At 38.7% G+C, this 20,804-nt stretch overlaps 1 protein-coding gene across 8 annotated transcripts in view; it reads left to right on the top strand.

Moving 5' to 3' along the window:
* The window catches only part of NFX1 (nuclear transcription factor, X-box binding 1), a 62,103-nt gene extending 49,977 nt beyond the window's left edge, over positions 1–12,126 (top strand). For 2 of the 8 annotated variants that reach the window (XM_082044757.1, XM_082044758.1), the window contains exons 21-24: positions 758–824; positions 5,105–5,250; positions 8,796–8,897; positions 10,396–12,126. In XM_082044757.1, the coding sequence (XP_081900883.1) occupies positions 758–824; positions 5,105–5,250; positions 8,796–8,897; positions 10,396–10,471 (391 nt within the window). In that variant the 3' untranslated portion in view covers positions 10,472–12,126. Of the gene's footprint in view, positions 1–188; positions 246–741; positions 825–5,104; positions 5,251–6,822; positions 7,901–8,795; positions 8,898–10,395 lie in introns of those variants that run through there. The other 6 variants (XR_014183254.1, XR_014183253.1, XM_082044760.1 and 3 more) reach the window with 6 other exon arrangements.
* Positions 12,127–20,804: the final 8,678 nt, after the last annotated feature.

Genomic DNA, 20,804 nt, shown 5'->3' with positions numbered 1-20,804 from the left:
TCTGACATCATTCATAAGGTGGTGTTGTGATATTTTTGGTATTTTGTGGTATTTTTGAAGAAACAAGGTTATTTACTACTAAACAGGTTTGAGATATGAAATCTCCAGGTAGCCTTTTTTCCTCTTGGGGATGATGTCCTAACAAACAACGACCTTACTTTTGGAGTTAGTTTATCTGCTTATTTTAGAACAGAACACAAAGCTCACCCTTATGTGAAACACTTGACCTACTGTGATAAAGCAAGGTAAAAAATTTAAAAATCCTTAGTATCTCATATCAGGAACACTTCGCTTGCAAGTAGCCTTATGCTGCTTCTTTGGCTTTTATTGCTAGAAAAGTTGACGTCTGAAGTCAGTGTACTTTTGCTCTGTCTTGGAAAAGACCTCCACTCTGTTTACCTAATCCTCATTTTTGTGTCTAATCATACATTCTAATTAAGTGAATTGCCTTAATTACAAGTAATTTAAAAACACTGAAATGGCAACTTACGGTGGAGTTGTATCATAGAATTTTATGCTGGGTTCCAAGGATTGAAGGGAAAATAATGCATTATTTTTGTAATAGTGATGACATACTTACACTTTAAAAATGTAAATAGTGTCATATATAAATCAAAATGTGCTCTCACTCCTGCTTCTGCTTCAGTCAATTGAGTTCTTTCATTTTGTTCTTGTTGAAAATAATGTTACAAAACATGAAGATACTATATCTTTGTACACTCTCTTGCCTCATTTACCTAGAATGCTGTTCTTGCAGGAAGGATTTAAAATTTGTCAGTGACATTGAGAAGGAAATGAGAATGCTTGTGGAAGCCGTGAATAAGGTCAGTATTCAGATATTCTGTATGACTTAATTATGAGAAACAGTTAACTTTATTAATACTAATAGTTATTAGGTGACACTACATTTGTTTGAGCTCCAATAGGGTGGACATTTTAATTATAATTAGAAAAAAAATTCAGGAGACAGAGTAGTTCATGATCACTTCAGTGACAGACAGGCTTTATTTAAAGATTCAATCAGTGCTAGGCATCATTGCATCAATGCTTTGCATCAGTGGATTTATTGTTAATTTTTGTATCTCCATTAATAAAGTCAAGGATGGGTGTTTAAAGATTCAGACTTTGAGGAGAAAAGCTTAGGTTCTTCTGATCCCTATAGTGGAACTTTCTTACTGATTTGTGGATACCTTCCTGCATTTGCCAGGATGCAAGGTAGTCCTCCTCTAAGGAGACTGGGATTCAGCTGCAGCTGTTTGGCAGACTCCAGTATATCTAGCCAGGTTTATATCCCAGACACAATCATAGGTTTTTCAGTGAAAGCAGAATTCTGCCTTGAGGCCTGCCAGGTTAGCACAGTCCTGGCTTTCTGCTGCACCATGCCTGACCCAGTATGTGTGAATCACACAAAATCACAGAACATTAGGGATTGGAGGGGACCTCAAAAGATTATCTAGTCCAATCCCCATGCTGGAGCAGGAACATATAGATGAGGTTACATGGGAATGTGCCCAGCCAGGTTTTGAATGTCTCCAGAGAAGGAGACTCCACAACTTCCCTGGGCAGCCTGTTCCAGTGTTCTGTTACCCTCACTGTGAAGAAGTTTCTTCTCATATTTAAGTGGAACCTCCTATGTTCCAGTTTGCACCCATTGCCCCTGTCTTATCATTGGTTGTCACTGAGAAGAGCCTGGCTCCATCCTCCTGACACTCACACTTTTACATATTTATAAAAATTAATGAGGTCATTAATGAGGTATGGTTCAAAGGACAGTATAAACCATACTATACTCAGTTGCCCTTAGCTCAAGAAAGCTTCGGTAGAAAGCATTAATTTCCTTCCCTTTGCCCTCTGAGGACAGTTAGTTAACTTTATTCCTTCTTTTTATGTATGAAGTTTCTTAATCTTTGTGTTTGTCTGCCTGTCTAATGTTCTTGCCTGTTGTTTTCCACATTAGAATGAAATTCTGGAAGTGGGCCATCTATGTCTAATAATGTTCAGGCCTGTATATACATGATAACCGTGCATACCAATGTATATGCCTATACTAATATAAAACCAAGTTATGTGATGTATGGTAAAAACTGGGCAGCCACAGGTCTTGAATTTGCAATATACAATGAATTAGTGACATGAAATTAGTGACAAAACAAGAGAACCAGAGAGCTCAAGAGCATTTCCAATGCTTTAGCTGTCAGCAGTAATGTACTATTTGTTAAATCATGACCCTACATTGCAGAAGAGAATGAAAACATGAAAAACAGGAATGGCCATCTTTTCCCTGTCTGACCTAAAAGGAGAATTACTAAGTTATTAAGCTTTTATCATGATCAGGATGAGTTAGACCCAGTATCTCAAAGATCAGTTCTGTACCATGCTGCCCCTCAGGCTGTGTTGGCAATTGCTATTTCATAAGGTACAAGAAGTCCCCAGAAGTAAAATTATATTTCAAAGGGGAACATATTTCTTTCTGAGCACCAAAGGCAAGTGATAAACCTTGAAGCTTGGTATCCATATATTGTAATGCAAATGCAGATAAATCATTCTTTATTCATGAAGTCTTCAGTAGGCAAGCCCTGTGGTTACCTGAGGAGTTCTGTGACAGTCTGAATGTTCTGTCCCTAAAAATTATCTATTTACTTACATATCAACTTTCACAAGGCTGTTAAATTCCTTCTTGAAATGTTTAGAATCCTGATTTTCTGTTTTCTGTTTAGATGCCCATTCTAGATCGACATTATTCACATTGCTTACAAACTTCCTATGCTTCTGCACATGAGCCCATTTGGTAACAGTAGATTGACTTGTGCCTTTCAACACGATGCTATAGTTGTTTCACAGAATCATGGAATCTTTGAAGTTGGAAGGGTCCTCCAGAGGTCATCTTGTCTAAACCCCCTGCCAGTTGCCCAGGACTATTTCTAGATGGCTTTTGAGTATCTCCAATGATGAAAAGGCCTCCCTGGGCAACCTGTGCCAGTGCTCAGTCATTCTCACAGTAAAAAAAATGTTTCCTGATGGTCAGTATGAACCTCCTGTGTTTCAATTTGTGACTGTGACCTTTTGTACTGACACTAGGCACCATGGAAAAGAGCCAGTCTGTATCTTATTTACACCCTCCCTTCAGATATTTGATGAAGTATCATTGATGAAATCCCCCTGAGTGTTCTCCAGACTAAACAGTCCCAACTCTCTCAGCATTTCACAATGGCGAGACACTCCAATCCCTTAATCATATTTGTGGCCCTCCCTGGACTCTCTCCAGTATGTCCATGTCTCTCCTGTACTGGGGAGCCCAGCACTGGACACAGGACTCTAGGTGTAGTCTTACCAGTGCTGAGCAGAGAGGAAGGAGCACATCCCTCAGCCTGCTGAAATTACTTTGCCTAACACAGCCCAGGATACCAGGTAGCTTTTTTTTGCCACATGGGCATGTTGCTGGCACGTGTTCAACTTGATGTCTACCAGGACCTCCAGGTCCTTTTCTGCCCAGGTGCTTTCCAGCTGGGTGGCCCCCAACATATACTGTTGTGTTGGGTTGTTCCTCACCAGGTGTGGGACTTTGCACTTATTGCTGAACTTGGTGAGGCTCCTGACAGTGCATTTCTCCAGTCTGTCAAGCTCATGTTGGATGATGGCACAACCTTCTGCCCTGTCAGTCACTCCTCCCAACTTTGTGTCACTGGCAAACTTGCTGAGGGTAAGTTCTGCCCTATCATTTAAATCACTAATAAAGAACATCATGAAGATGTTAAAGAGGACTGGACTGAGTACGCAGCCCTCCTCCTCTCCCCCCAGGGTACGTACACTGCTGGTTACTGGCTTCCAACTAGACTTTCTGCTGCTCATCACCATCCTTTAGGACCCAACCATTCGGTCAGTGGTCAGTCCACCTCACTGTCTGGTCATCCAGCCCCTACAGCAACAGCTTAAGTGGCTGTGAGGCTCTTATGGGAGACAAGGAGGCCTTACTGAAGGGCGGGTAGACAGTAGCCACTGCCCTGCCCTCATCTGTGATGAAGTGATGTGCCTGGTAGAAGTTTATCACATCAGTGAAGCCTTGGTGAAGCCATGCCGACTACTGAGGAGTTTCTTCTCCTTCATGTACCTGGAAAAATCTCCCCAAGGAAGTGGTAGATTCTCCAATATTACACACTTTTTAAGATTCAGCTGGATATGGTGCTGGGCCATCTTGTCTAGACTGTGCATTTTGCCTAAGTAAGGCTGGACCATGTGATCCTTGTGGTCCCTTCCAACCTGGTATTCTGTGGTTCTCTAGAAATCCCTGACTCAAACTTGTTCCACTGCTGGTAGTTTGTCTTCCCCTTGAACCCTCTCTATAGATCCAAAGACCTAGAAGACTTTGTTGGTGACAACCAAGGCAAAAGCTGAAGCAATGTCTTGAGTCCCTGAAGCAGAGTGAAGCACTGTGTGTCACATCCTCATCTGCATTTGCTGTTAAAAACTTGCCCATCCCATTAGGACAGGGCTCATAGGACCCTCCTTTTTTGTTTGTTCTTGTACTGTTTACATAGCAATCAGTGCGTAATCAAGCATTATCAGTCTTCGTTAATTGAAATCAAAACTACAATTTTGTTTTTTATTTAATAAAAGTCTATTGATGCCATTACATGGCAGATCTTGCAGATAAATAGCTTCTTTGGGAGAGGGAGGTGATAAATAAATATGAAATCTTTGTAGCTATCTGTAACAAGTGTATTGCAAAGCCAGTCTGAGAAATAAAATCAGATCAGATTCAAAATTGGCAGATCATTCTGAAAACTAAAAATTCAGAAAAAATAATTTTATGCTGCTTCTTGGGGCTGTAAGTAGAATGGATACATTCAGAGCTTGTATTTCAAACTTGTGTGTGTATGCATATTCTGAGGTGATAGGAACAACAAAGAACATGTAATTTAATTTTTTGGGAAATAAATGGACATTTTTAGATAAGTTTTCTGTCAATACTGAGGTATTTGTGGTACTGATTTTGTCATAGTGGCAAAATTTTAGAGGTAGAAGCACTTCCTTTTTTAATTTCCTCTGCCTCCCCTTAAAGGAAAGCTTCACCATTTTTTTCTTTAACCTTTTCTCTTGAATTCAGGGCAAGCATACAAAGAAGAGCCATTGTTACCCACCAATGAACAGAGATCACCGCAGAATCATCCATGAATTAGCTCAGGTTTATGGCATTGAAAGTGTGAGCTATGACAATGAACCAAAGCGTAATGTTGTTATCACTGCAGTGAAGTATGTAATGCATTATTTTTTTTTCAAATCTATTAACTATAGTTTAAATAATTGGATGTTTTTATCACTTGATCAAGTTTTTTTACAGTGCAATTTGCAACACGCAGTAACTTCCAGAAGAATTTTTTTAAAGCAGTTTTTAAATTGATTGTTTCGTAGGTTCCTATTTCCACTGGTCAAGTAAATCTTCAGAGAAGAAAACACAATTAGAAACAAAAAAAGCTAAGAAAATATTTTTGCAAGGCTGTTTTCCACTCATCTTGGCAATAACCTTTTGTCTTATTGCCATCAGCTAGATTTGATAGATGGATCGAAGATAATAAATATCATGAAGTTTTACAAAAATTAATTACTGAGTTGAGAAGCTATACTTAAATTTACACCTTCTTTGAAAATATCTGGTATTGGAACTTATTTCTCCTCTCTCTGTCTGAACCTGCCACAGAGTATACTCCCTCTTTAGTTAATGGACAAAGTGGGAGCTGGAATTACTGCAAATTTAAGGCATTTTTAAGCAAAACTGGTAATATTTGGAGAAGACCCGCAGAAGGCAATTATTAGAGAAGGACGTGAAGGGAATATAGCTGTTGGAAAAGCCAGGTGATTGCACTGGAGACATAGTATGGGAAGGCTTCCCAGATCAGGTATTAAGGCTTCCTTGCTTCTGCTGCACACTGAGCAGCATATTTAATTTAGCACTGTCAAATTGTGATTCTTTGACAACCGGTTGTTTTCAACTGTAGATATTGACTGTAGTTATAAAACAAACAGTAACCTTCTGTGCTACTAGAGTGCCATGATCTGCTCCTGAGCCTGTTCATGGGTTGGTAGCTTAGTGACAATCTTGATTTCTTCCAAGAGAGATGCAACACCACTTTGGTACCCCTTTCTGTTTCCATGAAACAGTTTAAGATACTCATTTCATTTCTAGTAAAGGAAGGTGAGAAAAGATATTATATTGGAAAAGGCTTATTTTAGAAAAAGAAGTAGATGTGGTTGGGGTTTGGAATGAGAAATTAGATGACTATGCTTTAAAGACAAGTATGTATCTTGCGTCTTGAGAATGGGAGGTCTTCCCCTGTGGTTTTAGAAGAGATTGCACACTTTGTCCTTCCCTTGCGTTGGTCAGGCAACAGTGTACTGTGCAGAACACACATGCTGCTATTGGATCTCTGCCACTCTTACAGACACTGAATGGTCTACTAAGAATCATAGAATCATTTTGGTTGGAAGAGATCCTCAGGATCATAGAGTCCGACCATAACCTAACTCTAACACTAAACCACGTCCCTAAGAACCTCATCTATATGCCTTTTAAACATCTCCAGAGATACGTAGCAGTGTTTCTTATTTCAGTGGATTAATCCAAAGCTGCTTTTTATTGGTTTTGTATTTGCCCCTTCTTAAAGGCATAGAAAGCACTGAAGCCACAGACAAGTGATAGCTCAGTTTCAAGGATGATATTTTTTATTATTTCACAGTAGTTTCTTCAAGTCCAGGGGCTAGAAGTCACCAGAAAGTCCAAATGGTTTGATTAATTTTGTTTCATCCTGTTCTCGGTATTCCCTACAGATTTCTATTATGGGCTCCTCCGAGTATGGATAATTCAAAATGATGCTAGGCAAAGAGACCACTCTTCCTTTTTGAAATATCTAGAAGCAAACAAACACCACAAATCTGCTTTGTCCTCAGTCCCTGCCTCCATAATCATTACACCACCTCAGTAAGAGCTGATCATATTAGCTTCATTAGAATCACTGACGTACAGCATTGCCAGTGTCTAACCACATAAAGTGTATTCCCAGTATTGACTGTCAAGGCTGATCTGAATTACAGTTCTGGTATCGTTTGAAGTGTAAGTCTCTGAGTGAATCTTTGCAAGTGCCCTTCTCTGTGCTTCCCTGTTGGTCATCTCTGCAGTCACCGTCTTTCGAGCAGTTGCAATACCAGATTTCTTCTGAAACAGGTTCAAAGGTAATGTCCAGACTGGTATGGTGAAAAGGGGAAGGCTTTCCTCTCCAAGTCAACACATGCACTTGACTGTACCTGTCAGTGTTTTGAGTCTTTTAATCATTTTAATTTCTTCCTCCTATGAATAAATGTGGTGCTTATAACCTGTTAATGGGTGTCTGCTAGTTGTTATGTAGTGACCAGTATTTAAGCAGCTCGTACGGGCTTGAGACATCCTGGAGCTGTTTTTGTGAACAGTCATCCCTGTAAGACCCATCCTTTTCCTCCTCCTTCCAGGAGCATGAATAGGGTATGTCTCTCCTCACAAACAAGAGTGCTTTTCAAGAAGGTTTCAGAGTCTCTGCACATTATTCTCGCTGAGAAAACCACATCCTGCCATAGTCTCATCAAGGTGTTCTCTATTATTCTTCACATAGGATTTTGTTTTCTTTTAATGAGGTCAGTCTAGAGACAGTTGAGGAGTGATTATCTAGTTGAAGGCTACACAAGACCAGTAGGAACGAAGACCTGAAGAAATTAAAACCCCTGTAGTTACATGGAACACCCTTATCAGATCATGGCAGCTGCATCACAGAAGGCAAAAACTGTACAGTCCAGTGGCAGAGTTGCTCTGAGGAAACAGACTTATTCTTTGGCTTCTATAAGTTTTTCTGGACACATTCCAGTACTTGATCTGCAGGTACAAGGTCATTTTACTTAACAAGTTAACTGTCTCTGCAGCCTTTCTGGTATCTGGAATAACTTTCACTTCCAATTTGACAGAAGTTCTGATGACATCCCGAAGGTACTCTATTGCATTAAGCACTTAAAAAAAAAAAGATGAATAAAATAAACAAGGAGGAAACATTATTTAGTGGTTGACACAGAATCATAGAATTGTTTAGGTTGGAAAAGACCCTTAAGACCATTGAGTCCAACTGTTAACCTAACACTGTGAAGTCCACTACTAAACCATGTTCCTAAGCACCATGTCTACACATCTTTTAAACACTTCCAGGGATAGTGACTCAGTTGCTTCCCTGGGCAGCCTCTTCCAGTGCTTTGACAACTCTTTCGGTGAAGACAATTTTTCCAATATCCAATATAAACCATTCAGATAGAAATACAAAAGCAATCCAATTTAGTGTACCAGAAGTAGTTGGGTCTTAAAACGTCAGTAGCTTGGGTTTAGAGGAAAGTGCAAGATGGGTAAGAAATTGACTTTGACAAGGTTTAAGAATTTTAATTTATTCAGCTTATTTGCCCCAGAGGCAAGTATTGCATTTTTGGTATTTTAACAGTTGGTCATGTTGTACACTTCATAGTAGAAATGAGCTGTGCACTTCACATGCAGAAAGGAAGGAGTCTGGGCACCAACATTCAAATCTTGTAAGCTGCTTCTGCATCTTTTATAGACAGCAATCAAGAGACATTTAGAATACTGTATATATTGTTCTTTGTAATGAAAATGGGCTCTTCACACTATTGGTCTCAGTGGTTGGAAAACTGAATATTTTAATAGGTGATTTAAGTATGCAAATATGACACCAGAATTTCCTCTTGAAGGGCAAATAACCTTTCTTTTATTTCTCTAGAGGGAAATCCATTTGTCCAAGCAACACCTTAGCTTCTGTGCTAGATAAAGAGTTGCAGAGCAGGCCTCCACCTCCTATTCCTCATTACAAACAAACAGATAGGTAAGGAATTTGTTTATAAAACAGTATTCTCAATTTTGTGCTCTGTTACCCGGGTGTTCATGAGCTTCAACTTTATATTATCTGTTGCATTGTTTTCACAACCCACACACAGGTTTGGAGCTAGCAGCCTGCACTATTTTTTTTTTTTTTTTTCCACAGAAGTAAACCTGAAATGAAGTGCTAAGAAAATGTAGGATTTGCTATGTGGTATAGGAGTAGTAATGTAACAAATAGCGTGGAGGGGTTTTTTTTCATTTTTTTAATAAAGATTAGGTAGTTGGGAAGAGAACTGTTTTGGAGACTTTGGGATTTTTTTACCTTTAACTGTTCTGTGTAAAAGAGTAATGTCCAAATCATTTTATGCCAGTAAGACAGGTAGTAAATGTATTTTTCTTGTGTAGATACGACTACACAGTTACCTGAAGGTGAACTACCATTTTTCTCAGTGAAAACTACTGCAGATGGGATATATAAGGCTTCTCGGTGAATAGTCTCATAGAACAGCCTTTACTTTGTATGACCTGCCAACTTCAGTTACCTGTTGTCATCTCATAGTTATGAATTATGAATCTCATAGTTATGAATTAAAATAATGGATGGCTTATTCTTTGTTCAAGTTTACTTTTCAGAACTTTTCCACCCAAGTTATTTCCAAATTAGCATTTGAAATTGTGTTCTGTGAAGTATCATTTGCAGAAAGGGAGAGCTTAATTTTGCAGTAGCTTTGGATGTTTAAGGTGCTGCTGGAATACAAAGTAGGCTGTTCTGAGAAGATGTAAATTGTTTCAGAACTAAGCATCTAGAGCAAAACATGACTAAAATGACTGCTCATGATGTAACTGAATGTGAATTTTAAAAAGGTTGTTAGTCCTTATTGCCACTCACTTCTGTGGGATTCCTGTCTTCAGTGACCCTAATAAAAGGTGGTTATGTGGCAACACTAAATTTAAAAAGGGTTTTAGCCATTTATTTGTAATTTCTAGAAGTGCTCAATTCTACAAAATCTTCTGCAAAGTCTAATACTGTCTTATAAAAAAAAAATATTTGCAGTGTTTGAATTTGATATTACCATATTTTTTTTGTTACTCTTGCTTTTAAAAGCGAGCAGATTAGATCAACTCACTTTAGCAGTATTTATTTCACTCTTTCTTTTAAAAAGGCATGCTGAGCATTTAGTCTTCAGCAAAGTATTGTTTTTGTAATAAATGTTACCAGTAAATGGTATTTTCTGGTAAAACCACAAAACAAATTGTTTCAATTCAGCCACATATTGGTGTACATTAATTTAATAAAGTATATGTTTTTTCCAAAAATCAATTAACAAAGGCTTTCAGGAGCGTTAAGGTACTTCCATTAAAACATAAATTAGAAATGCATGCCATTTACCAATGCAGTGTTCATGTGTACACTGAGACATTATGGGAGTTGGTGATTTAAGTTTACTTTGTATCTTGTTTTTCATGCAAGTAAGTGACATCTGATATTCTTATCATTTCAGAGGTAGTGGAAACAGTGGTTTATCCAAGCCATTAAAAGAAGAGCCGGTAATTGACTACTTTGACGTCCAGGATTGAAATAATTGATATAGAATTATGGTATAAAAGCTTAGAGGTGAAGATACTAAGTTATTGTGTGAGGAGGCTTTTTGGTTATCTGTCAAATGATCAGTTGTTGGGCATATTCATGATTTAACATCTAATGTTAGATGGATTGCGATAATTTAAAAAGTTATGCATTTCTACAGTTTGTGTAACTGCATAATACAGTAGCATAGCTTTTTAAACCTGGGTTTGGTGCAATTTTTTTAATAATGTGCTGTCAGAATGATGTAGATTTCCATTGATGCCTTTAAAGTGAGAGAACTGGTAATCAAATATATTTTTGGCGGTAGTAAGAACAATGATAAATCTCAAAGATTTATTTTGAAATATCTCACCAAACTTATAATGGATCAGAAATAATCTGTATCAAAACACTGATGGAAATATTCTTGATGTGTTTTTGTATTTTATTAATTAACTTTTGTGTTAATGTGCTAAATTTGGGGATTTGAGTTACTCTTCTACATGGAAGGAAATATAAAATTTAGTCTAAGCATGAATATTTACACTAAATGCCCATTAAGAGCACAGACTTCCTTTAGTATCTGAAGAACCAGGATTTGGGGAAGGTGGGGAATTAAGACTTACTTTACCTTATCTCAAATATGATGTGGGCAGCGGGGGAAGACAAAAAAAAAAAAAAAGGGAGACCAAAAAAAAAAAAAAAAAAAACCACCCCACAAAAAAACCCAACACCCCACCAAAAAAAACCCCAAACAAACAAAAACCACCCCCCCCAAACACACCACCATAAAATTATTAATACTTTGTTATTCAAGACCTTGAACAAACTTAGACTTTATATATAGTTTTGGTGTTCTATTTGGTTTCATTTGCATTTAGGTACACTAGCTTGATGGTTTTTTTTTTTTTGCATGGTTTTGGTGGGGGTTTATAATCTTTTTCTGTACTATGCAAGCTTAAGGTGAATGTATGAAGTTTGTTTTAAGTATGTTATGAATTTGGAACAACATTTGTAAAACTTATAAGAACATCTGTCTAAACTGTTTGATATTGGAACATCTTTGTTTTATGTGAAGTGCCATAAACAAAATGGGATGATGTTTTTAAACAGTGAAGGACACCAAAGTGGTATCATAGATGGTGAATTGTTTCCAGATGACTTAAGGTAGGTGAGTAGGGAGAGGAGATCAGAAGAGGTGGCACAGCTCTGAATATGGCTAATGTCTGTTCACTTGAGGAGGATGTTTTTTGAATGAATAACTTCAGTAAATCTGATGCACTTTCGTTTCTTGTTCCTTGTGGCTGGCTACGTGTAGTACTAGAGGCAAGTCCCCTGTACAGCATAAGAGGCTGCTGCTAAAGGAGACTTAGGATAATGAAGAAACTGATCTAGCAGAAGACTTGTCATCTGTTGTCGATTTGTTTTTCAGTCAGCTTACTATGGTGTAGTGTAATATTTGTTCCCAAGAAAATGGAAGTCAGTTATCCATGCTTAGGTTCACCGAGAGTTAAATGCGATCCTGAGCCTTAACTGTGAAGCATTCTGTGGCTACATTACATCTTGAACAGCTTGTGAAATATGAAAGAATGAGCAGCAAGCTCACAGAGACTGTATCTGTCCCCCCCAAATGTTTGAAAATAAAAATGCATGCTGTTATTGCCTATTTTTGTAGGAGCTTATTATTTCACATAAAATATTAAGCAGTCTTACATGTTTCTAAACATTTGAAATGCATATGCTTCAGCTAAAACAGTTACCAGAAGGATTCTCAACCCTCAGGAGTGTTCAGGCTTTTAATTTGCATGTAGTGGTTTAAGTTGGTTTTACCTTTTTTGTCTAACATTTTGTGAACAGAAATGAAAAATAAATTTACATGGCTTGTATTGCCCTAATTTCTTAAGCAGATTAATGTTTGATTCTACAAGGTGTACTGCTTTGCTAAGTTCAGCTGAAAAATAAGTTGCTGAGCATCTTTCTAGAAATGTATTTCTTCAATCCCTTCATTGTGAGGAGTGTATCGGTTCCAGTGCTTGCAGACAAGTGCCAGCTCAGTTGTGGCCAGACAAAATCTAATTCTGGTTTTGAAACTCAGAGCTATTTTAATATAGAATTATAGAATGCTAGGGATTGGAAGGGACCTCAAAAGATCAGCTAGTCCAATCCCCCTGCCGGAGCAGGAACACAGGAACTAGCTGTAACATAACAATGTTAACTTTGGTGAGATGCACTTCAGCAGTCAAGTACCAGTTTGCCACTGCTTTTTATAAGAAAACTGAGGTAATCTTCAGCTTCTCAAGATGAGACTAAATTTATTACTGAATCTGTTCATACTGAGAAGTCATAACTCTCATCAGTAAATCTCTTAACTACATGAATGTTAAAATATTCTTCTAGAACTGTGTGTTACATATCTCTAAATTATGGCTTTTGGAGCATATCTGTAGTTATGAAGCAAGTCACATGTACAGAAACATTTATTTTGAAATGCATTTTTACTAGGTTGGTTAAGAACATGATACCATACATTTACCCGGGAAAGTTATACCAAAAATATTGATATCTTTCCTCCCAGAACACAGTTTCATAGCCTTAAGAAGGAACTCAGCAAAATTTAACAGTGGTGCTCTCTGTTCTGGTTTGCTTTTGCTGCAATTTATCTGTAACTTTCATATGGAATAGCACTAAAGGCTGTAGTTTTGATATCTGTGATAACTCATCTTCATATTGCACATGTGGCTCACGGAAATATTTTTCAAATAGCTATTTTGTAAATCTGAGCTGGCCTTTATCATTTATCTAACAGAAAAATGAGTGGATAAAAGAAATCTTTGCATCAGTGAAGTCAGTGGCAAAAATCCTATTGGCATCACTGGAACCAAGACTTAAGCTTTGATATGCTACTCATTTTCTACATCCCTAATAATACTATTGTTTCTTGTAAATTTATTTGAAAAAAGGACTGTGCAATAAGCATCTTTTGAAATTAATTGTGACATCTGTTGAAATTCATGCAACTTCATGAAGTGCTTTTAAAATTGTGTATAAAATAGGCAGTACTTTGGCATTTGGGCTGTGCTATTACCTGTCTATATTGTTTAACATGTTTAAAGTGCTCTGAATATTCAGTGCTTTGGTTTAACCTAAAATTGTGTAAGATGCCTGAGTAGACTTCAATACCAGTGTTTCTGTGGCAGTTCTGTACAGTATCTGCCGCATAATGAATTGAGCAAAGTAAAATTGTTTTAAAACACTTAAATTATTTGTTGAAAGTCTTCTGTTTTTTCAAGTTACTGGTATAAAACTACTTTCTTTAGAAACATGAAACAAATCGAAATTGGAACTTCAGTGCTTTGGAACTGTTTGCAAGCTTTGTCTTGGCATTCCAAAGTCAAAAGATATCACAGAGAAACAATAAAGATTTAAATAGAAGGCTGGGGAGTCCTTTTTGTTGAATTTTGAAATATGGGGTATGATTTCCTGGATTTTAAGTGATTTTTAAATGAATGCTCTATGGAGAATGAAGCAAGTAAAGAGGGACTCCCCAGGACATTGAGATTAAGGATTATCTACTACCTTACCAGGATTCGGACGTACAGGACAGATGACTATCTGAATAGAAATATACATTATCTGAAAAACCCTTTACTATGTCTGCTTAAATGCTACTTGGCAATAAAATGTATTATTTTGACCCATTGTCCCTTCATTGTTGTTTGCCCACTGTTCAGTTGCAACAGTGACTGTAAAGAGGAGTGGTATGGAGCCACGGGGCTTGAGGAACTGAGGACTAATGTCACTTAAAAGTCCTGTTGGCATTAGATTTAACAAATACAGGATTACAGATCGGGGGGATGGGTGAAACTTTGCCAAGACAGTTTGGTAGATGGCAGGGAGACTCAAAAAGCAAACAGTCTGAAAATCGGAAGTTGGAAACGATTTAAACTGCTTCCTCCTGAAACTTTTGTAATACCAAGTGATGCATCTCCAATGGCAAAAGCCACAGAAATGAAGAACAGCAGCAAAAAGTTACCTAACTGACCTAAAATTTCAGGTGGAGTGCAGGATGACTCAAAGAAATTCAAGAAATGATCTGAGATTGAAGAGTTCTTCAAAGACAGCTGAAAACCTTTTGTCATACTACCTCAACTGCCAGTAAGTTTGGACTTTTTTTTTCAGGATATTTTGGAGGATGAAGATGGCATGTTGCAGATGCATAAATATTGCAAAACACATCTTAATTGGAAATCTCCACCTGAAAAAAAAATCTTGCAATTCAAGACTGTCATTGACTAGAAGGTGACCAAACATGTCATCATTACCAGTGTGTACAAATGGCAGCAGAAAAGACAAATCAATTTTGCTTTCTGTTCACTTACCTCATCCATGTTTGGAAATAGTAATTTGAGTTATGACGTGGTCAAAACAGTCCCCTACTAGGTTTAAAAAAAAAAAAATATATATATAAAAATATATATATATTATATATATATAAATATATATAAAATGCTTAGATACTGCTGTTCAAATAATGTTGTTTTCTGAGTGTTTTAGACTTCATAGATGCTGAATTACCAGCAGAAGCCTGTTCTCATCCTTTATTAAGATCCTGGATTCTGAAGATGGTTCATGAGCAAATTTTTTTCTATATACTTGTTATTTAACCATGGACCATTGTGGCAGAGACATTAGAAAAGGTATCTTTAGAAACGCTGTGTTTTGTATGCTCCTGAGCTCTAGACCAGATTTCTTAGTCTTTGCTATGTCAGGATTTCTGGAGGAAGTACTGTAGCTGCTTGAGCAGAGGGAAGGAGACAATGTTGCTGCTATCCTGGGAGAAGCCAGGTCCTACAAGGATCCTGTGGATCCTTTGCTGTTAACAGGACCATGTTGCAGGTAACAGCATGTGGATCCTTTTAGCTTCCAGCCAAGGGATAGGCGAGTGTGCCTTTATGTACACTGGGTGTACACTTTGTGTACAATGGGTGAAATCTGCTGCTGAATATGCAGAATATTCTAGAGTAGGGCTGTGGTACAGTCTAGACTTAGGTCTTGTTCTGCCACCCCATCAGCTACTGTTTTTTTAAGTCAAGGTGTCCAATTTTGCACTTCTATGGAAAATACAGGTCTCCTTCACAATAGAAAATGTGTTTTGCCACTGACAGACTCTTTTTCAGAGCACAGACCAAGACATAGCATCTTCCTAGTGTTTCAGGCAATCCTCTGTAAATTAGTTTAGACTCCCTCATTGTATGGCCTGCTGTTGCCTGCTCTGGAGCTCTTCCCAGTGAGAGGAAGGAGTGGAAAAACATGACTGTTGTGTGGATATCTGCTTTGCTTGCCCCTCCCAACTTTATTTTCTGTGAAATCATGTCCAGGAACTGCCACCTAGTAAATGATTTAGCTTTCTACTGGATCTAATGTGTGCTTATTCCAGTGTCCAGTCTTTTTGCTACATCCATATTTATTCTCTTTAAGTATAGGGAATTTATCCCAGTCAAAGTACTAGAGGGCTTCATTTGTAAGTAGCTGTAAGAAACTAAACTAAAAATCATGATCACTGTAAAGAAAAACTCCTCTTAATATAACACTATATAGTAGGTAGGAACGAAAAGGCTGTCTGTTTCAAAATTGTGTACGTAGTGTAAGCTTACATGTTTTACTAGAGAGCATTTTTTATAAATCTGAGTTCTAGGAAATAAAAGACTGTGGTGAAAACAGTAGTGAGATCTGTTGGACAGTTACCTATCAAACAATACAGTTAGGAAGGTACATTCTGTCCATTCAAGGCACCTAGAGAGCTTAACTTTTTTTCTAACAGGCAATTTAAGGGATTTCAGAATTTACTGCTAAGTTAGATTCATCTTAAGGGATATTAATCAATGCTGTTTCAGGAAGCATTAATTAAAATCTTCAGTCAGTGCAGTAACTCCTGGGGTAAGTACTGATTTAGGTTGGTGTTTAAATTCCGTATGTTGGCATCAAATAAATAGATGTCAAAGTTCCTAATTAAGTATATGTTTGTGTGACTGTTTAGGAAAGCCAGTTCACCTTCAAAGGCTTATGCAATTCTAATTATATTATATTGAAGTTGGCAGTGATTAAACAGGTATTGCATTGATGTCACTGAAATAGCAATGAAATAACTCATTAATGAATTTTTATTTAAGGTGTATTTCTGGTAACTGTATTAGGCATTTAAGGAGTGCTACATCTTACCTGCTAGCTGGTGTCTAAGTACTTACTAAGTAATGTAAGTAATGTTTTACAAAGAAATAGCTGATAAAGTTCCATATGAAATCAATGAAATTTTTTAACCCATGGCTCTCCCATTTTTTCCAGTCCTGACTATGAGAAATTATTTTAGTCTTCAGCCTAAATCTACACAAAGCCATGCACATGGAACAGAAAAACTTCAGTGCAACTGTAGAGGCTGGAGCCCATTGTCTAGACAACAGCTTTGTGTAAAAAGACCTTTGGGGCAGAGGGTCCTGGTGGGCAGCAAGTTGAATGTGTGTTAGTGCACCCTTGTGGCTGAGGCAGTCAGCTGCCTACTGTGCTGTGTCGGTGAGCATGAAGAGAGGAGACAGAAATGAGACAGATCACTGCTCTCAGCATTTGAGGGATGGCTTCTGTAGTACTGGGTCCAGCTGTGGCCTCCCCAGTATGAGAACGGCCTGACTGGACTGAATCAAACTGAGGACTACCAAGCTGGTCAGGAGGCAGGAGTATGTGACCTGCATGGAGAGGCTCAGGTTTTTTTCAGGCTCAAAGAGAGAATAAGAGATCTTATTGCTGTTCACAACTACCTAATGGGAGGGTATAGAGAAGACAGCACCGGAGTGTGCTGTAGAAGGAAGAGAGGAAATAGACATAAATTGAAACATGAGAAACTATGACTTGAAAAATAAAAAATAACTTCTACCATGAGGGTGGTGAAATGCAGGATGAGTTTGCACAGAAATGTTATAGAATCTTTCATGAAGACTTTAAAAACTTAACTAGATGAAGTCCTGAGCAGCCTTCTCTAACTGGACGCGTTTGGAGCAGGCAACTGGACATCAACTCCCTGAGGTCCCTTCCAACCAATATGATCCTACAATTCATGGTCAATTTAAACAAGCTATGCTCTTAATTCAGTTTTGTCCGTGAGCTTTAACAGTTCTTTTTCTACATAGCTGGACTCAGGTAATGACTGGGGCTTTTCATTCCAGAGTTCCTAGAAGATTGTAATAGAGCTGGCAATCTTCTGTCGTAAGGGTGCCAAACACATGGAGAGTGCTAGAAGGGTATGGGGAAGATTTATTTTTTTATTCTTGAAGACATAAAGGTAGCAAAGAAGGTAGCGTATGTAGATGCTAGCACTGTAGATGAAAGACACTGGAAACTGGGCTGGAGCCGTATGCCTTGTGCTGTTGAGCTTGGCTTCCCAAGGACAGGTCTAGGGGCATAAGACAGCCAGGAAGCAGCAGGTTTGGCTAAGATATGGGAGGAAGAAAGGAGAGGGACTAACGTGTGGTGGGGAACAAAGGCTCACCCTAGCAGCCCAGGTGTGGATTCCCCTAGCATGCCTCAGGGTCATGAGGTACTCAGAGAAGGTAGAGGCATGGAATGCAGAAAATGTTGCTCAGGCATTTTCTGCTAAAAGGGCAGAAAATTGGGCTCTGGAATAAGACATGGGTGGAAACAGTCTCACAGTGATGGCAAAAGATAGCAAAGCAGGACAAAATGAGGAAAGGGACATGTACACTCAACAGTATTTCTGAGCATATTGCAACCAGCTATACTCTTCAAAAAGAAATAGAGCTGGCCCAGGCATTTGGTAAGTGTAAGCAGATCATTCCAGTGGCACACTGAGGGACGAAGTTGCTTGAAAATAAGAATAGGAGATTTAGCAAATATGAGCTAATGACTGTAGACTGTGATCAAAGGAGAAACAGGCGGGTTATACCTGGAATTCATGGTTGCATCAAAGCTCACAGGTGAAGAAGTTTTGCATGGTAGGCAATGGGGGGGGTAGGTGTGAGATTTAGAAGGTCTGTTTCTCCAGGCTCTTTACATGATGTTTGTTACACTTTCACAAAGCAATGCTGGTGAAACCTCCCTCCCCTGCCAAATGTGGGGTGGACCTTCAACCCGAATTTGGCCTGCTTCAAAGGGTGAGCAAAGTCACAGAGGAGTGGATGGGAATACCAATACACTGAAGATCTGGGAGATCTGAGAAGTTCACTTTGCAGTGGGCAGTAAGTTCCCTGACAGATTAGCCCAAGAGATAGTGCACAACATGTTTGTTGGGTTAAGTATCAGAAGGCTTCTAGGTCTAAGGCAGAGTGCCAGGTAATAGCATGGAGTTAAAACCAACTGAGGAAAAAAAAGTCACTTGGTTCTATGACGATTTGCTGCTAATAGGGAAAGATAAATCGTCCTTGAGACCAATAAGTTAAATGCACCAGTGAATTCTGGTTGATCACCACTTGTCCTCTAACTAACTGTAGGTATAAATTATGTTGTCTTCTCTTCTGTTCTTGCAGAGCAACCAGAGATGATAGATTGGATTCTTTGTTATGGTCTGTGAAATACTGTTTGTTTGGCTAAGCATCTTCAGTGATTGTTCCTGTGGTTGTAGAACCTGGCTTACAAAATATATAAACATTTTGACTACTACTGATAAACCCCATGTGATTTTAATCTATTGAGATTCAAGTTACAAGATTGGGCACAGTACTTGCTCAACAGCTTGTGCAGTCTTCAATGCAGATGAGTCTGATGCTAGAATGAACAAATTCAAAAGAATTGCTTGTGTCACACATTGTCGTAAGGTTGCTTGCATTTTGCAGAACAGTGCAAAACCTAAATGCTGCCCCAGGAACTGCCATAGTCATCCTGGTAGCTTGGGTACATGGGTCTCTTGGTCAGACTCACAGGATTAGCCTCTTTGCATGGGGCAGGGCTTGCTTGGGGATTTCCTGGTGGCCTGCTAAGACTGGGCATAACCCTCCTGCATGTTCTAACTTGTTCCCCTGTGCGTTTAGGGGTAGGGGGACAACCCTCTTACATTGCTATCATTACTGCTAATATTACATCAACTGAACCATATAAAATCTGTGGACAGTCTATAATACAGTGGTTTTGCAAGAGGGTCACATCACAATCAGTAAGGAAAAATGGGAAAGGTGTACACAGGCCAGTATTTTAGGAAGGAAGAAGACAGCAGTGTACTAACTTGCTCCAGCAGCTAGAATGAGGTCAGACATGAGCCACAGATGTGGATAAAGCCCAGCCAGAGAAGGCAAAACAGAGATAAGATTTTTTCAGTTATGGACAAGAATACATTTGGTGAAGCTGTTATGTTCCAATGAAATTAGCCCGGTATCACCTTGTAGAGGAGTGGGGTTTTGGTTTTGGCTGTGAGAAAGTTAAGTAGAAACAGCAAAGACAGCACAGGGCTGGCCTGGCAGACTACACAGAAAGAGAGAGGGGTATGTCTGAGTTGTTACGGAATAATGGCATGCAGTGGACCGATCTAGGAACAGATATAAATAGAGAATATTCTAGCAGAGAGAAGAAGCAGCAGGTCACACAGGTGGATGTGGGCAGCGAACCCCCTGGCTGCAGTCATACTCTACAGACCACCTCTACTGTTCGGTTTTGATCAAGTTTCAGCCCTGTGAAGAAGTCCTATAAAGAAACAAGTTCAGAGCTTGAGCTGTGACTCAGGGTCAAATGACACTGAGGAGAGCTGAAAAAGCGTTTTTAGCCTTGCAAAAAAGCAGTGGAGTCTGCATATGGCAGGAATACCAGAGGACTGGCATAGGCATAACCCTGCACTGAACTCTGGAGGGATGTTACAGTCACAGCTGCAACTCTTCTTCCTCTCTTCCCTGCCCTCAGATCAAGGCTGCATCTATTCCCTGACTTTTCCAGGTTTCCCATTCTCTGAGCTAGGCAGAAGTCACCCACTTCTGTCCATTCATGCCCAAACAAATCGTATGCAGTTATGACAATTTATTCTACCCAGTCTCTTCCTACATAATTTTTCTCATGGGCAGTTTATTTCACATATGTTCAATTTTTCTCGTTTGGTTGTGCAGACAGGTCTTCTTCACAAAGTCTATGTTCAAAGGGGCATCTTGCAGGAGTTTCTCAGTTAACTGAGCAACTTCTGACTCCTTTTTCTGATATGACTTGCGCTGCCTATTTCCTTGACTTTGACAGGATGAACAATCAGCTCTGGCTAAGGAGGTATATGGTATCCTTGTTCTAATCCTATAAGAATTATCATGAGATTAATAGATCAGGGTGTATATATATATATACACACACATATACATGTATATATACACA

Source organism: Streptopelia decaocto (assembly GCF_964273445.1).
Source record: "Streptopelia decaocto genome assembly, chromosome: 2".
Classification (NCBI taxonomy): domain Eukaryota; kingdom Metazoa; phylum Chordata; class Aves; order Columbiformes; family Columbidae; genus Streptopelia; species Streptopelia decaocto.
This window is presented reverse-complemented; position numbering and strand designations above follow the sequence as displayed.